Below are 19,798 nucleotides of genomic sequence, written 5' to 3' on the forward strand. Positions count from 1 at the left end.
TAATATTAAACTTTTAATTATTGTAACAAATAATTATAGAAAAAAATAAAATTATAATAGCATATAATTCAAATTAGGATCAAATTATGAGATCAAGAAAATAATCAACATTTTTGGCAAGTTGGAGATCAGCTCAAAAAAAAGAACTTCTAATAAGCGATGACCGACTTATTGGCCATCATCCCGACATTCAATACAGACCACAACTTGGTGATCAGGACAAATCCATCTGGCACATCGCTTACACCATTTTTTTGTGGACCGATTTCGAGCTCATCATTGAGATTACGCCGACCCGAACGTGAGACTTCAATGCCGAGCAAAAATGCAATAAATGCCTTCATTTCAACCAAATCAGTTCTCTTTGCATCTCTTTCTCTCTGGTATCGGTTCTGTATTTTATCAATGTAAATATTCGTGCAATTAACTAGGATTTCGAAAATATTTTCATCAAAAAATAGTTCAAAACAAGATAACGGTGTTTCAGCGTTTCTTGCGGCACCTTTTGGCCCTGGAGGTCTGAATCGGATGTTTTGAGATCTTGCCCGGGTTGCTGAAGGACATGTTTTACTCCAGCGTGTTCCACATAAAAGTCATCACGTGTATTGTTTTGGACAAGTTCAGAAAGAGGCGTGTCATCTTCATGCATGCAGATGCATGATTTTCACTTACAGCTTCCTGCATCTGATTACTATCTTCCTGTTCCATTGGTTGTACATATACTTCCCCATCGTCCGAGTCACTTTGGATCACTTCCATGTCCTCTAATTCTTCGTTCAGCCATTGGGTCTCGCGCGCTTCCAATACGGGGTCCATTTTTTCGCTAAAGCAAAGAAATATTAATTATTAAATACATCATGATACACGAAATAGTAATGCAACTGTACATAGTTAAATTTGAAAATTTAAATCATCCAATGTCCATTGATAATAATTTAAAAAACCCAAAAAAGAAAGTTTTACTTACCTTCAGTTTTGTTACACCAATACTCGCATGTACTACTATAGTAGAAGCCGAACTTTGACACGTCATAACAGGAACATACGCGTACGTTGCAAGTATGTGCCATAGTAATCCGTTAGGCAATTTTGTCGACTTAGCTTATCTGGGAGCCGGGGGGGTTAGGTGTAAGAATGAATGAATGGCGGTAAAATAAGTAAGTGCGTTCTACTATAGTAGAACGCGCGTGCACTGTAGTGTTAAGTTTATCACTGAACCAACCATCACAGCTCCAAGTTCCTGTGAAGTTTATGTAATAAACATTCTTTTACAATTAAATACTTAATTCACAAATTGGTAAAAACTAAAAATCAAATGTAACGTCCTGCGCGGGATTCGCCTCATTTTGAACGAACTTTATCGATACTGTTGTACCTAAATCACACCTAAACTTCCTTTTACAAAACAATTTTGAACTCCTAGTTACCTTTATGTAAATTTTACAATTATTATGCCAGTAAGAAGTTCATAAACGCTTTAAATGAAACGATAATGGATGCTCATATAATGAGCCATCAGCCAACAACTTATTTGTGATAGGTATTATATTGCGATGGTGCCATGATGGTGGTGCCTTTGTTAAAGGACAATGATTCTTATCTACTTACAATTTCTGTTATTATAAATATCAATTACTACTGTGTAATCATATGCTTCGTAGATTCAAATTAGCTAATGACTCTGCCAAGTAGTACCTAGGTATTAGTTACATACACTCAGATAGCTAATAATGATAGTTTTTGACCTCATCTTTGTTCTAGTGGCAGGTTTAAAGTTACCTACAGTTGCTAAGGACAGGACTCCTAGGTATGAAAGATATATACAAAATATAAGTACCTACTCATTATAGTATTCAAGAATATAGGTAATAATTCATTAAAAACTTAGTCAATAATAATCATGTCAAGTCTCGAGAGGAATTTCTTTTGTAGGGAAGGGAGTATAGTATATTTAAAATAATACCTATAAGAAAATATTAAGTATTATAGTATAAATTTATAAGTTTCTTTTTATTTCTTCATCCATAATGAAAATTCTTTGGGCCTGCGGAAAGCTTTGTAATACCCACAGACAAGTTTTCCTAATTCCTTTTAGTATTGATCCCCTTTCAACCCGGGTGCAGCCAAGTAGAATGTTGTAATTCTTATTAATACCTAATTATAATGTAATATAAACTAATAGCAGAGCCGTCATATAATTTTGCCAAATTGTAAAATACTTATTTACAAAATATTTTTGATCATGAACATTGAACGTTACAAGCACAGCAAAATTGTTAATTTCGCAAGAAGAAATAAAGAACCTTGTACTGCCTAAAATTGTTTTGGTATTAAAGTTTTCCATACATTTAGAATTAAGGCGACTACACCACCGAAACTAGCGCCCCCCCAACATTTTATTTTTTTACTCCTAAACCAGATCAAATTTAAAAAATCTAGCTCGGTACTTTGCTAGTATATTACTTGTAGTATTTTTGGTATTACTTTTCATTATTTTGCATTCGGTAAATTAGGAGAACTTTTGATTACCGCCAAAAGTGGCCACTTTTGGCGGTAATCAAAAGTTCTCTAGAGTAATGAACAGTTAGAATAGTGAAAAGTAATACCAAAAATACTACAAGTAATATACTAGCAAAGTACCGAGCTAGATTTTTTAAATTTGATCTGGTTAAGGAGTAAAAAAATAAAATGTTCGGTGGCGCTAGTTTCGGTGGTGTAGGCCTCTTAACAGCAATTTGTTGCCATGAATAAAAATTTACAAGGTCCTGAAGCGCGGTCAACTGATCTTATTGTATAATTACAGCGATGGTGTGGTCTTAGCAAGCACAGGGACAATGGGTTGCATCACGCTGGCCACGGAAGAGCTTCCGTTCTCTACGTCTCACGGCCCTCGCCTGCCTAGTGGGAGATGCCCATTCCGTATATATAACACCACTACGCAGAACCACAATATGCACTAACCGAATAGCATCATCATGAAGGTAACATTGTTACGATAAGCTCCACACATTGAAATATTTTGATTCTCTGGCGTTTATCGATATTTTAAATATTAATATTCCAAAGATGTGAAGTTGAAAATAAATCAAAATGAGAACAAAAAAGAAAACATAAGTGGATTTCAATATTGATCTATTTTTTATTTATTTGTTTACGTTGAAAAAATATTAAACACGATCATTAAAATTTCACGTACTTATTATTAATTACATAGTAAACATTTACCAATCTGTGATATTGATTTTTCTTTTTATTATTTCCAGGTATTCGTATGTTTATTAGCCGTAGTGGCAGCCGCTAGCGCCGGCTACATCGGAGGTGGTAGCGGCGGATGGTCCGGCGGCGGTGGCGGTGGCTACGGCGGCGGCGGCTGGTCTAGCGGCGGCGGCGGCGGCGGATGGTCGAGCGGCGGCGGCGGTTATGGTGGCGGCGGCTTCGGCGGCGGCCACGGTGGAAGCGGCGGACGTGAGTATCGAACTTTCCAGAAATAAGAACTAGTGTCAACTTTGTTGTTGTAAGGTTACAATCAATATTACAGCAACAAAGTTCTTAAGTAACATACCAAAGTAAATCAGTAAATCTTCCGTCTTCTAGACAAAGATTTGTTGCTGCTATGATGTGAAATAAGTTTACGCAAAATCATTTTTATTTTTTTTCTCTATGTAGAGTTGTAAAAACAGTTATGAACAATTTTTGAAAATTCAAGGTTGAATTTTTTAAAATAACCAATTTTTGATGTTGCAATTTGTTAAAAAAATGTTGATACTTATTACATTGTATCTCTACTGACTATGCATATTCGAATCATAAAAAACGTCATTTCTTTTTAACAGAAGTTAAGATCATCAAAATCATAAGCTCCGGAGGTGGCGGCGGCGGTTACGGTAAGTTTATCACTAAAATGTTTTTAACCGACTTCAAAAAAAAGGAGGAGGTTATCAATTCGGCCGGTATGTTTTTTTTTTATGTACCTATGTACACCGATTACTCCGAGGTTTCTGAACCGATTTACGTGATTATTTTTTGTTCGATGCGGGATGGTGTCGAATTGGTCCCATAAAAATTTTATTCGGATAGGCCCAGTAGTTTTTATTTTATGAGCATTTTTGTCTGTGCAAGTTTGAAGTCGGTTGTTTTTAACGCAGTTATTGACTTGTTGTTTACCTTACTACAGAGGCACGCGCCGTTGTTACAGTTACACTAACGACTTAGAAAGGATGCATTAGATAGGAATTGCACAGCATCTAACGTTACCTAACTCTTATCTAATCGAATCTTCCACTCTCCCATAATAGTATCTAGTATTGGTTTATGAAATATGCATTTTCCTGTTGCACTTCTCATAAGCTATGTCGGATGTTGCTTAATTGTTGACAGATGTATTTTAGATTGAATAATTACAAAAACTGCAGTAATATATTATTTTACATATACTTATTAGGCATTTATGAACGCTTCTGAGGTCAAAAGACCGCACGAAGGGGTCATCCATTCACTCTCGGGTCTATGAAATTAATATTTCGTAACACTATGTACTGAGGAACACTTAAGTATTCATAAACGATCTCGTATAGTCTATAAATTTGTTTTGATTTATTATATTTTATCCTTGAATATGTTAACAATAAATTAATGCAAGCCTTTTCACTTTTAATAAAATAATAAAATAAGCACACTGACACATAAATATTAGAAGATAAAATAAAAAAAAAGAAAGGAAAATACATGTGCCTAGCAAAATATGAGAACATTTTTTATATTATTATTTATTTGACGCGTGACGACGCGGTTGGCGCAGTGGTAAAGTAACTGCCTACTGAGCCGACGGTCCCGGGTTCGATCCCCGGTCAGGGCAAATATTTGTGTGATGAACTCAATTATTTGTTCTTGGGTCTGGGTGTATTATCTATATATGTATTTATTAAATATTATATTTATCGTCGCCTAGTACCCACAACACAAGCCTTAATTGAGCTTACTGTGGGACTAGGTCGATTTGTGTAATAATGTCCTATAATATTTATTTATATTTATTTATTTATTTATTTATTACCGATTCATGTACATAATATTCAATTGTAATTACACATTCAATTGTAAAATTGTTTTTTACTTGTTTAACTAACATACATAGTTAGTAAGTACTGTTACAATAGTATAATTAACATTGCACTTAGACCATTGTTCATAGTATAATTTTTACATTCTCAGGTGGTGGTTTCGGAGGTGGCCACGGAGGCGGTTTCGGAGGCGGCAGCAGTGGCTGGAAACTCGGAGGAGGCGGCGGTTACGGCGGTGGCTCCAGCGGCTGGAAACTCGGAGGAGGCAGCGGCGGTTTCGGAGGCGGTTCCGGTGGCTGGAAGCTCGGCGGCGGCGGCGGTTATGGAGGCGGTAGCAGTGGATGGAAAAGCGGCGGTGGAGGCGGTTACGGAGGCGGCAGCAGTGGATGGAAGAGCGGCGGTGGTGGCGGCGGCTGGTCCAGCGGCGGCTCCTCCGGCTGGTGGTGATCTTTTACTTGCGACAATACACTAATACCTCCTTAAATTGATTTTTATTTTCTTGAAATCCCAAGTCCTTTCTCTGTAGTCCGCAATTCACAGAACAAGATATAATTGCCAATAGGTACCTATATTCATCATCATTACTCATTAGCCCATATATGTATATGTTCCTACTGCTGGGATATGGGCCTTAGTCCACCTCGCTGGCCAACTGCTAAGTGCGAGTTAGCGGATGTAGCGGTCCTGACCACTCATACTTTGAATTATATTTTAATCTAAAGCGCAGAAAACTTATCAAGAAACCATAATTTTCGTATGGCATACCTACGTAATAGACAATTCATATTCATTTCAATTATATAGTTGGCCTAGTGACTATTATAATGTGGATGAAATGGAGTAACAAAAAAAAAGCAACATTCAACAATCAAAGTTCTAAGTCTAACAGAAATTCAAGTCCGTATTCAAGTTGTGCAAGAATACACATATTAATTCTACATATCATTTTTTAATGTACCTAACTATAAAAGTAATTTTTATAACTACATTGATTAACTCTTTGTTTGTTGCATTATATTATCTTGATTAAATAAGCAGATAAAAAAACCCATCCATTTACTATTTCAATTAATATTAAATATAATATTGAAAATAAAACAAAAATTAAAAATGTAAAAAATGTTTATTTCTTAAAACACAAATAAATTAGGTACAAAAATTAACAGATTAATGAAAAAAAATATGATGTCATTCAGTAAAAAAAAAAAAAAAACTACTTCTTCAATCTCTTGCTTTTTAAGAGCTTACTACATTTAGACCGTTTCCTTTTATTAGGATCAAAATTTTCTTTATCAGATGAGTCAGAACTAGCTGGTGTCTTTCCTCTTACTACTGGTCTTGCTCTTTTATTATAATCTTGGTATTCTAATGGAGTTAAAACATAGTCTCTGTAAATGTAAACATTACTTTAAAAATACATTCAGCAAAATTGGTAAATAATATGAATAAAGTTCATGCATGTGTAATTTGAACAAACACTTTTTAAGAAGCCCAATTTTAACTAACACCATTTGCACAACAGGACAAAATATTGACCAAAAAGAGGAGAAGAAAATTCAATTATTCTGTTTTTAGCTGACAATGAATTTTCCCCAGATAAACATGCAGTTTAAAGTTAAAACTCACATTAGATCACTGGACCTGTGTACTTGAGCCTCAACTTCAACTTCTCTTCTTTCACTTGCCAAACTATCATCATCTGAATCTTCAATAATCAAACATTTTGACTTATTTCCACAATCAATCTTTTGATTTATAACATCATTCTTAAAAATATCTTCACTGCTAACATTATTAATAGCCTCACATGATACGTCTTTTGTCACTCTACATTCTTCATTCACTTCAAAATTGTCATTGGTGTCTTCAGTTTGAACTGCCACTGATGTTTTTGTTAAATTACTAATATTATTAGGCTTTATATCTGATACTTTTATTGTTGTCACAAAACTCTTACTGTCTATTGTTACAATTAGATTTTTGGTGTTATTTTTTTTGTTAGCATCTTTCTTTTCTAAGTCTTTGACACACAGGAAGCAGTTTTCAGTGAGTAAAGCTTTCTTATAAAATGGAACTTTGTATGTTGAGGTAGATGGGGAACAACACCTAGGTAGCTCTTTATTTACTATTTTATTTACATCTATATCAGCATCTATAACACTGTCGTCTTGGTCTGCTTGCATTACAGCCATCAAGGCTAATTCATCCTTATCAACTATGTCACTCTGAGAATCATCAATTACAAAAACTTCATCATCCAATCCTATTCCACTTTCATAATTTTCACATAATGATTTTTTATTAACTTTTGTGATATTGATACTTTTTTCTTTTTTAATTTTTTTAGGCCTCTTGTTGAAGTTGTCGCTCAATATACTGTTATTTAAAGTTCTTTTTGTTTTTGTGACATTTATGTTACTTCCAGTATTGACATTTAAATCAGCAAAAGGCTTTCGTGAAGCTCTTTTTGTTTTTGAGCTTGTTTCATTTTGATTTAACCATTCTTGGACATAATTTATAGATTTCTCCATTTTTGTTTTATCAGACCTTGAAATGTTTTCACCAGGTAGAAGAGAAGGTCTTAAATTCTCTTTTTCTGTAAAAATTGAACTTTTCCTCTTATTAAAATATTTCATAGGGGCTTGAATGCATTCCGGAAATAATTCTTTTTCAACCTTCAGTTGTTCTGAAATACGGTGTTGCCTGTAAACTAAAAAAAACAAAAATTGTTTATATGATGATATTCACTATTTAAAATATTGTTTATACATACTATTATGAAAAGATTTTAAGTAATAAGTACATGAGCATTGTCAATGGTATATATTTCTACGGAAATACTTCTGAAAGTGGAAAGCTAGTCTCTTAATCTCTCACGCGTCCTACTATAAAATACAGATTTAGTTACGCGCGAATAACGTGAGTAGGACGTGCGAAGGTTTAAACCTTCGCACGTCCTACGCACGTAGGCAATAATACCACACTTTATTTTAGGGTTTGAGAATATTTATCAAGATGTATATATCAAGCTGGGTTTGATGATGTCTATCCAAAATAAATTTAATAATATATTTTAATTCAAATATGGATTTTAAAATTAATGTTATTCACATATTTTTCTTAAATTTTAATTTTGAAGATTTCATGCTATTTAGTTGATCTAGAATATTTTGTTTTGGTTGGAATTTAAGTACCTAAATATATGAAACATTTAAAAACTTTGTACTTTTATGTTGATAATAATTTCAGTATGTTTATTCAAGACATAAAAATATACAATAGAATATGAATTATGGCTTTCATACAAAATTGAAATATATTATATTGAATACAATAAGCCAATAGTAATTATATTGAAAGAGGCTAATGTACCTCACATATATTTTATAAGAAATCGACATTTACCATCCACATTAAATAGGTCTTGAAATGTGTTCAATAATTCTGAGGCATGTTTAACTCTCTCTGTCTGTGGTATGTCCAGAATGGTTGAAGAATTTGATGAAGGAGAACACAGCATGCATGTAGTGTTAATTGCTAAACATTTTTCACATATCGAATGGCCACAATTATATCTGAGGCGTGTTTTATTAAGTTGATCGCTGTAAACAACAAAACGTTATTATTAGATGAATAAAAATTTATTTTTCTCAAATTATTCTATTGCTAATATAACTACTATTATTAAATTGATTTCATAGAAATTCTAGAAATGAATTATTATTCTTTAAACATAAATTAAACACTATTGTGTTCTATTCGAAAACATACCTACCAATTGACACATCGACAACCGTCGACTAATGTTTTGATACAATTAACAGCAGAATTAATGTTAAAACTATTCATACTAGGTTCTTCATCTTACACTTATGACAGGAAATAACAAATATAACAAATTACTTTATCGTTTATTGGTTTTTTATCTTAGACAAATGTATTTAAATGAATAAACAAGTTTTTGATAGCCACTACACAACAACGCTGACGATTTGACAACTGACATTTGTCCAGTGTCAATTGTCATCAGTCAAGTTGACACCTGACACAGACAAAAAAGCTGTAAGCCGGAGTATTATAACAGATAACTAATTTAGCTGGTATTCTATTTTGATAAATTGATTATCATGAATAAAACCAACAATGTCAACAGAAATATGTAATCAATATTTTTGAGAGTTACTAACCTTATGTAATCCTATCAAGCTATCACCTTAGGGCGTATTCAGAAAGAAAGCTTGAAACTTATAAGCGCTTATCGGCGCTTGTCAATGCTCAAACCAGCTTGTCAAAACCAGCATTGACAAGCTTGTCAAAATTAGAGGATATAAGCTTCTTGACAAGCACCGATAAGCGCTTATAAGTTTCAAGCTTTCTTTCTGAATACACCCTTACCTATCACCTAGAATCAAGCCTAGAATCAAGATTATACATGAAAGAAGCATGAAAGTTTTCAAATATATTTTAATCTAGAGTTTTCCCAAAAAAAGTAAAACGGAAAACGAAAAAGTTGGTATAGTATGTAAAAACAAAAAGGATGAAACGTGATTATGGAACGGGAGCTACTACAGGAGCTACCAACGTTTAAAAAAAGTCATTTTAGTATAGTTGGGTTTTTGATATTATGCTGTTTCTCTTGCTATTTCGGTTAGAGTCCGGGCTGTCTGGCTGGCGGTAGTGGTTGCGTATATTAGTGCGCATCTTATGCACAGGAAGATATACTTATGTAACTTTAGTCATTTTTTAACGCGTATTAAAAGGATAATATAATATAAGTAATAAAGTTATTAGTTACTTATCTTTTAAGCGGACTCATGTTGATGGAATTTCACTTATTTCGATGATATTTTAATTATTTTGAAATAAAAATTGCGTCTGGCACCTATTTAACAACGAATATTATATTTAATAAACGTCTTGCAATAAAAAAATCATGTCTGATGGATCTATCAAAGGCAAAAGATTAAAAATTACGCGTTAAAAAATGACTTTAAATTAAGGATATTTTCTTGTGCAGATAAGATGCACACTAATAAACGCAACCACTGCGGCCAGCCAGACAGCCCGGACTATAACCGAAATAGCAAGAGGAACAGCATATCAAAGAACCAACTATACTAAAATTCTCTCTTGTCAACGGTGATAGGTACCTCCTATACGATTATAGTAGGTACAGCTTTTCGTTATTACAAATATTTATTTTCTTTAAAACACTATACGTATACACTGCAAAAGTCATAATACCTCATCTGTAGAATTATTAATAAATTAGATTAAATACCTACCTACTCATGGTTTCTTAAAAAATATGCATTATTTATATAATAAAGTTTATTTATCATATCGATTTTATACATAACTAGCTTCCGCCCACGACTTTGTAGGTGCATCCCCGTTTTTCCCCGTTCCCGCAAGAATTTCGGGAAATCCTTTCTTAGCGGATGCCTACGTCCTAACATCTACCTGCATGCCAAATTTCAGCCCGATACGTCCAGTGGTTTGGGCTGTGCTATAGATCACTGTATCAGTCACCTTTAAGTTATATCTTCTTAATATATATAAATCTCGTGTCACAATGTTTGTCCTCAATGGACTACTAAACCACTTAACCGATTATAATTAAATTCGCACACCATGTGCAGTTCGATACAACTTGAAAGATAGAATAGTTTAAATTTCAAATCGTTTTAGAGAAAGCGGGCGAAGCCGCGGGCGGTAAGCTAGTATATTATATAGATAAGTTGTATCTAAACGCTACAAACAGAACAAAAGTAAGTTATTGTGCGCTATGGTTGCGGTTAACAATTAACATTGGTTACCTAATTATTTATTTTATTTATTTATTTATTTATTTCATAACAACAAGTAATTAACAGGTGTAAAACCCAAAGCATTACATGTTTAGTTTAAAATAAAATATTAAAATAGGATAAGTTTACAATTTTCATTAATTATCGACTTAAGAATTTAAAAACATTCGATTTATACGTATTTAAGGATTGTAGTAATACATTTTTTTTTTGATTGTTTACATAATATTGTCTGTGAAACAATAGGTAGGTACTCTATACAATCCCTAGGCGTAGTATAAATTACCTAGGTGAAGTATGAAATGGAAAATATAAATTACTGTATATTTCATACATCACCATTCTATATAATAATATGTCCTAGGTATTGTATAGAATACCTGGGTGATATAGATTATCTATTATTATGAAATTACCTACTAGCTTTCCGACCGCGGCTTCGCCCACGTTTTTATAGAAAAACCCACATAGTTCCCGTTCCCGTGGGATTTCCGGGATAAAACCTATCCTATGTGTTAATCCAAGGTACCCTCTATATGTATACTAAATTTCATTGTAATCGGTTCAGTAGTATTTGCATGAAAGAGTAACAAACACACACACACATCCTCACAAACTTTCACATTTTCACATTTATAATATTACATAGTAGGATAGAGATTGAAAAAATCTTTTAATTTTATAGTTTCATATAAACATATTATATTTAATGGTATCTTCTGATTAAGGGTATACCTAACGTCGGATCATTATTTAAAATCGGTCAGAAAGGTTCGTGATTCATATCAGCACAACGTAAAAGCCATATGAAAAATACCACACTAATGTGGTTTTGATGTTATCGAAAGTGCTGTAAAAGCGTCCAATGTAGTTTTCTATAGAAATAAATGGTAGTGGGACCCCATGACGAATTACCGGCTTTCGACTAGGTCCGTTTCTAAACTATAAGACCTTTGCCATTTTAATTCTTATTTCTTCAAGAAGTTGAATGATCGTTATGTAGGTAATCATGAATGCTAAAATTTTTCATTAAAAAACTTCATAAGGTAGAGATTCTTTATGATAGTGTTTATAACATTTAAATATTATATACATTTTTAGTACCTAATAGTCCTAATATAATATTTGATCCATAATATTCAAGAGAACAATATGATATTACGATATCACGAAGGTAATTTTATTTTAACAAACCCCTGTAGTTAATATCCTCCATTGCATAACGCCTAGTGCGCTATGAAGTACCTATACATATACATATTAAGATTCCCAATACGTTCTAAGCGAAATCAATATTGCGAACCTCCATACAGATGAGTGGGTGTTTAAGTGTTGTTTGCTATGGTCCTAATGAGAGGGGAGGCAATATTACATTGTCCTGGATCAAGTGAGATTTACACGTCCTGTTTCTTGAAATTGTGTTTTTATTACTTCTGCGTTTATTGTGGATAGTTCGTTGGAAAGTGTTTTAATTTACTACAGGTGTAGGTTCCTAAAAAAAGCTCTAGGTTGTAAAAAAAATTAGAACCGTGTCATGTTTTGTTTTGTTTAAAGTATAACGGCTTAAATTAAAAAAAGTGTCCATTTGACACTTTAAAAATTGGTCGTTTTTATTTCGAAAATTTTATTGGCTCTCATTTCCCTCTTTGTAATGGGATCTCTCCCTCTAGTGGAGTTTATTTAAATTCATTCTTTGTAGAATTTCCTTTTCGTGCCTCGTGCTCGTTAAAATGTTTGCTCACTCAGATATTTTTCTATCAAAATTTATATGAATTGTGAGTTACTTTGTACCTAGACAAAATAAATTTGTTGTAATAGGTAATTAGTATGTAGATTCTAAAATATAAAAAGTGCTACCTAACTGAAGGTTCCGCGCTCCAGAGAAAAAAATATAATTTATTTTACATTGCCAAATCAGTTACGCCTTCGACGCTTCGTTAATTAAAATCTATTATCTTCTTTGATACTTCTCGGTAATTAAGTGATAGTAGAGTGTAGTGTACCTTTCCCTAGAGACGCGCGACAACGGGATACATAAAATATTCACTCCCTAAACCGGGTAATAGCCACGCTTTAACCGTATAACAGCTTTCTATTTGAATTTGTATGGACGACATTATTATTTAAGTGCTTGAAGCAAACACCGTGGTATTTAGCCAAGTGCAGGTTATAAAAGCTCTAAAAGTGGTAATGGTTGATATTTTTTATTAACCGTTACTGGGGTTGCGTACAACGTAATAAAATAGTATTAATATGACCTTGATTGGCTACTTCTTTGTTCCTCTTTCGTATGTGAAAACTAAAAATATAGGTTTAAATTCAGAGATACATCGACATACTATAATATTTCGAGATCAAATTGACATTATTTTCTAGTATTACCATAAATCTCCATGAGGATTTAATAAAAAGGTTACTTGTTTCAATCCCAACATCATTGTAAACAATATATCTGCGAATTAATCAAAGTTTGAAATAATTTAAATATTGATTTAACTCCAGTAAGTAGCGAGGCGGGAGCTGGTCCAAATATTTGTGTAGAGCAAACAGCAATATCGTTGCGCCTTCGGGCCATGCCACTCTCCGTATTGCGTTCAATATGATAATGACGGACTGGCATTGATTGCTGATGCGTGTTTGATGGATTCTTCGTGGATTTATTGCAATCTGAACGATTAAAAATGATGCAAATCGTAAAAGTTAATTGAAATAATAAAATCATGTTAATTGAACTTCATTTGTAACAGTGATTATTTTGATATTGTTTGATTTGATTAATTGTGAATTCTATAGTTTTCTACTCTTTATATTATATTTTAGTATAGAAGGTAAGGTTAAGGTAATATTATATTTATCAGGATAAAAGGAAATTCTGTTAATGACGAGTAATTTAATCACATTCTTACAAGTCCTGAAAGCTCGGTTTTAATGACATCACTTATTTGTTTTGCTTTAATGTAAAAGTTAGGAAAACATAAACCCAAATTTAACGTGTTTTGACTATACTCTCGAAAATATTTTTTAATGATATAGAATATAGATAGATAGTATGGTACAATATCAACATCATACCGCAAAATTGAATCATTGGCAATTTAATTAAGATTATTAAAGATAGTGAAATACATTCTACAATCTACATAATACGCATTTACCATCTAAGTATGGTACATAATTGGAAACGAAATGCCTTAGTTTATTTATTCTGCGTCTCGTACTCCTGAACCTGGTTTTATGTAGAAGCTTGTATGAATGACCTTTTCATAAAAACTGAACTATCTGGTTGAATGTTGCATAGTTTTGGATACTTTGTAATTATAATGAAAATATCTTTCGAAAGTGTTAAGAAGAAAGAAGAGGGGTTAGGAAAGAGCGCTTAAGCTTGTTCGATAGCGTGTCAAACTTTAGCGAGATAGTAACTTGGACGAGGAATAATGAAGACTTATGAGTCTGCCTGTCGTCTCAAGTCATAATTGTCATTCGGTTATAATGGAAACTGAGGCTCGTTATCAGCTAAGTAGTCATGACGTGCTGACGTATCGCTGTGGAGTCGATTTTTAATTAGTTCCATTATTTATCCCCTCTGCTAGGGTGCGTTTCAATTTTAAGAAAATTAAAGTCAGTTCGTGTTCTGATGGTTCGAGTGTGGCCTTCAATGTGTGAAAACATCACATTAGAATAACAATTTTAACATTGCAATGTTTTTCAGTTACTCTACGACAGCCAGCATGTAAGAAGTTTTCGATGGTCCTAAAACCTTAAAGCTGCATTTTTTTATATAATAATATGTATTTATTATTCTGGTTTGCTTTAAATAATTACCAAATCATTAATGCATAATTTAATGGCCCTTATTCACCTAAAAACGTTTAAATAATTTCTTAACTTTAAAATAAAAAATAAAAATCTATGATAAAAAATTTATAATGTTCTAAAAGGCACGTTTATGGAGTGGTTACGAGCACAGGTTACGGGTATATCGCTGTAATGTACATCGTTCCATATGAGCGGGCATGATTCATCAGAACCCATTCACGGCGATCACTGGATTCAGATGCGGTTAGATAGAGCCGTGCGAGATAAAAACGATTAAGTTGGCTAGGGGATTTTTTTGTTCCGCAAAATTTTTGATATTTTATGGGATTATGTTTTATGTTTAAGATTATCTACGTTACACTATTTTATATTATTAAAAAAATTTAATAATCATGATAATGCGAAAATACGAAATTGCCTATTAAATCAGCTCTTTACGGATGTTTCCAGATTCACGCTACTGTAAAACAATATAATAATTTTTAACGCAACCGAAGTGTGTATTTAGATAAATGTTCAACATTATATCTTCATTAGAGGACCAGAAAACTTTATTCGATAGAATGTGTCCCATCACTAGGCCCGTTGAAGAGAGATTTACTAGACGCGTCGTCGACGTCACGGATTACCGTGATTTCCCGAGGGGCTCGGACCGAAAAGACACCTCGGTTGCGTCGACATTATTACTTTCCCATACCCTGCCTGAGAGACGGAGATGCGGTAATTATTTTGTAATTATTTCATACTCATCAGCCGTCACTAGATATCAATGTGGATCTTTAGGGATAAATGATTAGAATGCGATAAACAGATACCTACTTTGAAAATTTTGGTGAATATTTATTTAATTATTTATCAAGAAAGAATAGGTCGTAACTTTGATCACAACAGATTTTTATTTCTAATGTTAAATATTGAAGAACGTAAAATGTTATGTTATTGTTGAAACTTTAAGCACTTTTTATTTTTATGTGTTACATACTTACACGTGTTGAATTTATATAAAGTTTTGCCTACAATATTATTTTTATTACAATTTTTGACACTGGCGCACAATGTAACTGGGAATTTATAAATGTTTATAAAAATAATAAAAATAAAGCCATCGATGTCCACCCTCGAAGGCGACGACAATACATCACGAGGCGACATCCTCCGGAAGTTGCGTAACGAGGCCGTTGTTCCCTCCCCCTCCCACTCCTCAAGCAGAGTATTTTTCCACTCGCCCTCGCAAGATTATTTCCCGTTAGCATTCATTCGATACCAATGCCATGGCGATGAATACCGTCTCATATTAATGTATCCGCGGGCGTTCTATACAATTTGCAAATTCATATCAGATGCCTCTAATTAGACGGTATTATAAATGAAAGGAAAAAGATAGGGGTTTATACGGCCTACACAGATACATTTTTTCAGCTGTTTCGTTATTTGGAAACGCTGCCTCAAAATTATTAATAAAGAAAGAGAACATGTTGAGTTATACATATTTTTATTTCTTCATGTTAACAATATACTGTATTACGTAAGTATATTATTAGACTATGCAAACACTCTTAAATACTGAAGAATCAATTATTTGTAAACTAACTTGCTGCTGGACATCCGCATCACCAGTCAAGTTTCATTAAAATCCGTTCTTTTGTTATCGCGTTAAAAAGCAACAAACATCAATAAACTCTTCGAATAAGCAACAATATTTGGCTAAATTTGAATGGACAAAATATTAATTGTTATATCTTTGCCTGGTCTAAAGTCTACATCGATAAGAAACACCTTTGTGCTCCATTTGAAACGAAAACTTATATTTTGGATGTATTATGTAGTTTGGTATAAATGTTTTATTTTTATTTTTGTAGATAAACTTAATGATCAAAATTCAAGTGAATCAAATTGAAGTTCCACTAAATGTCAAAGTTATAAGAAAGCTTATAGTGAACAAACCGAGCTTTACCTCTTTCGACCCCACGGCCAAAGCCTCTTATACTTATAAGCTGGTCTAATTGGAACCTTTGATGAGTCAAAATACAGCACTCGATTGCCTCATTAGGCGTTCACCTGTAATAAATATAGATATTGACTTTTTATTTATTCATAGAGTAGGCATTTTTGACACTAGATACATAATTAATTAAAATATATTTTTAGGTACATATATCTATTAAATATTCGAACTAATACGTTTTGTAGAGGCAGGAAGGTTTAAAAAACTTACGCAACTTAATTTTTTAGTTCACTCAAATAATAAGCATTGGATTTAAAATATTAAGTACATAAACAAAAATCGATAGGTTGTTGTTTTCTTATATTATATTGGTACAAATTAAATTCATAATATTATACAAATTAAATCGATGTCGCTTAAATAAAAATGTAGATATATCCAGCTGTTATTCCTAAAGAATTGATGACAAAACCTAACCTAAAAACCTATGGTATTTCAAATCCATCTGAAAGAAGTTCATGGGCAAAGCAGAAGAATATCTTATTATTTAATAAATCGCTTAAATCTATCCATTGCATCATAGAAAATGCAATGTCAAATAGTAACGATAACTTAATTTTTATGTTAAAGCCAGTTTAATAAATAATAGTTTGACACGTTTGTGACAGTATCATTCTGAATGTAAAAAACTTAGATTACAAAATAAAAGAAAGTAATGGAATTTTAAATGTACCTTAACGCCGTTAGTACACCGACGCATTCACGTGCGGCAGCGAATCCCTGCGAAACTACAGACTGCGTAGCGAAATATCTGCGGAACGTTAGTAAACAGCAATGTTTTCGCAACTTTTTCGCAATGCATCTGTGTAATGCACAGGTGTAATGGCTATTTCGCAGTTCCTTGCGAAACAATACTGACAAGGACGCAACTATTTCATCTATCTATGTGCTAGAGTGAGACATATCATATGCGAAATCCTGCCATACTACTGACAGATTTTTCGCTGTTTCGCTGCCGCTCGCGAATGCGTCATTAGTACACAACGGCGTAATATTATGAATAAATGGAAAATAAAATAAGATAAAACAACCGAAATATCTCATTTATTTTGATCGATTAAATCATGGCAATAAAGCATGAACAGAACTATTATTTACATTAAAACCAAATTATTAATTTCAGTGACAGTGTTGTTAGTTGCGTGTTCATAATAGGCATTGATTACATTTCATGTCTCCTAAAATCCATTAGAGTAACGTGAAGTTAAACGATAAAATGCATTAGAATCTAATGCATTTATTTATTTACATATCCCATGATTGTTTCCTTCTTGCATTATGAAATATGATTCTAAGGTACTTGACCATCTTATATATAACTATTGTCAATTATCATTTATTATCTTCTCATACTTTTTTATCACATAATTTTAAAATACGTTCCATAAAATTAAGTTTTAAAAGTCAAAGCTTAAATAGTCACTATCATCAAGTCTCCGCCCTTACCCTAGTACATTTGTTTGGATCTTATAAGACTTCTATCGTGGTAGGTTTATATAGGTATTCGTGGTAGGTTGTACAATTATGTAGAGTACGCACACCCTGATAAACGTTATTTCATGGAGCAAAGCTGCTTATCTCTGTTTCCACGCCAGTGGAAAGCGCTTGCAGCAAAGAATTTATGACAAGCTTAGAATTTATATACGATATAATTTTATATTATTTGTCATATTTTTAGCTTTTAACACTTAATCTAGTTGAAGTGTTGATTTAAATATTTGCGCCGTTATTATCATATACTATAATCTATTATACTAATATTATAAAGAGGAAAGGTTTGTAATTATGTATGTATGTATGTATGGTTTTCACGCATAAACTACTGGACCGATTTTCATGAAATTTGGCACAGACAATCTCTAGACCCTGAGAAAGAACATAGGCTACCTTTTATTGCGAAATATGTACCACGAGCGATGCCCGGGGCGGACCGCTAGTACCTATACGATAAAATAAAATTTACTTTTGCTTCATGTTATTGTTTAAATATATTAACCCGACATTTGAGCTTTTCATATGGCGTTTATTTGATGAGTCTTATTTGAAATAATATATCCACTCTACTAATTACTATTTTCTGTTCTAGTTTATTTAAAACCGATCGGTTTTGTAACTTAATCATTTTTATCCACGCACAAATGAATTGTTTTCCAAACAACAGTTGCCCTGGAACATCTAGAAACTATTTGAAAAGCGTTTGAAAATGGAATTTTCCGCGTTCGGTAAATTGTCGAGCGGGGATGGATGCGGTGGCGGCGTGGGTGGGGGCAGAGGATGTAAACACAAAGGTTGTGCAAAGCCGGCAGTCACGTGGCGCGTTCGCCGGGGGCGCATCACTTTTAAGGGTGTTATCGTTTATATTAACAGCAGAAAAACTTCAAAAACAACACCAAAAATTCAAAGAACATGCATCAAGTCACCATCACGTTATCGACGCATAAAATCCTTAAGAGTGATGTCCCCCGGTGCTGTTTGTAAATAATGGTACAGTACCAAACTTTGCAAACTTCAAACAACCACTCTAAAGAATATCAAAGTTAAACATATCAAAATGATTTAACATATCTAGTGAATATCGTAATTATAAGCATCAAGTAGCTTAGATTAGTATAGTGACGTGTTTTAATTATTCTCGTACTATAATAATTCATGTATCATGAAGTTGGTGTCAAAAAAGTTCTTAGCGAGGTAAGTTTAATCATTTAATTTATTTTTTAATGTAGGGATAAATAAATAATTTTAGATAAATGTACCCTTATACTTTGTCTTACGAGATAGGAGAAGATAAAAATAAATAACTTGTGCTACAACAGGCTGCTACGAGGTAGTCTACGAGCTACGCTGTATTCTTTTCAAACTAGGTTTGCTTAAATTTTAATTTATTAAAACACAGCACAAATAAGTTGAAACTACTAAACTGCTGATATTATTAACAATAGTAAGGTTTAGTATTTTGTTTAATTCAAGATAAATTTAGCAATTTGCAACTTATGAATAATAATTAGATCATGAACTCACAAAAAAAAATACTACGGCTACGTTTATTTTATGTTAATTTGATAATGTTACCAAATTTAATATGATATTTAGTATACTAGTAGTGATGT

At 32.9% G+C, this 19,798-nt stretch overlaps 2 protein-coding genes and 1 long non-coding RNA gene across 4 annotated transcripts in view; 1 reads left to right on the top strand and 2 right to left on the bottom strand.

Moving 5' to 3' along the window:
* On the bottom strand, positions 1-1,203 carry LOC123693586. Its single transcript, XR_006751704.1, has 2 exons — positions 968-1,203; positions 1-823 (listed from the first exon to the last, which is right to left on the bottom strand). It is a non-coding gene; the product is annotated as an uncharacterized LOC123693586 (long non-coding RNA).
* Positions 1,204-6,218: 5,015 nt separating this feature from the next.
* On the bottom strand, positions 6,219-9,043 carry LOC123693584. Of its 2 annotated transcripts, none has more exons than XM_045638748.1 (4): positions 8,836-9,043; positions 8,466-8,662; positions 6,687-7,770; positions 6,219-6,448 (listed from the first exon to the last, which is right to left on the bottom strand). In XM_045638748.1, exons 1-4 carry the CDS (start codon positions 8,907-8,909, stop codon positions 6,274-6,276), a joined length of 1,530 nt encoding a protein of 509 aa, XP_045494704.1. In that variant the 5' UTR covers positions 8,910-9,043; the 3' UTR covers positions 6,219-6,273. The 2 variants fall into 2 exon arrangements, with proteins under 2 accessions (XP_045494704.1, XP_045494705.1); XM_045638749.1 differs by having other exon boundaries at positions 8,832-9,043.
* A 10,206-nt stretch (positions 9,044-19,249) lies between these two features.
* LOC123693587 (vesicular glutamate transporter 1) overlaps positions 19,250-19,798 on the top strand; it is a 50,502-nt gene continuing 49,953 nt past the window's right edge. The window contains exon 1 of the mRNA XM_045638750.1: positions 19,250-19,379. The gene's annotated coding sequence lies outside the window, so the exon portion shown is untranslated. The remainder of the gene's footprint in view (positions 19,380-19,798) is intronic.

The sequence above is a fragment of the Colias croceus genome, chromosome 8 (genome assembly GCF_905220415.1).
Source record: "Colias croceus chromosome 8, ilColCroc2.1".
Classification (NCBI taxonomy): Eukaryota; Metazoa; Arthropoda; class Insecta; order Lepidoptera; family Pieridae; genus Colias; species Colias croceus.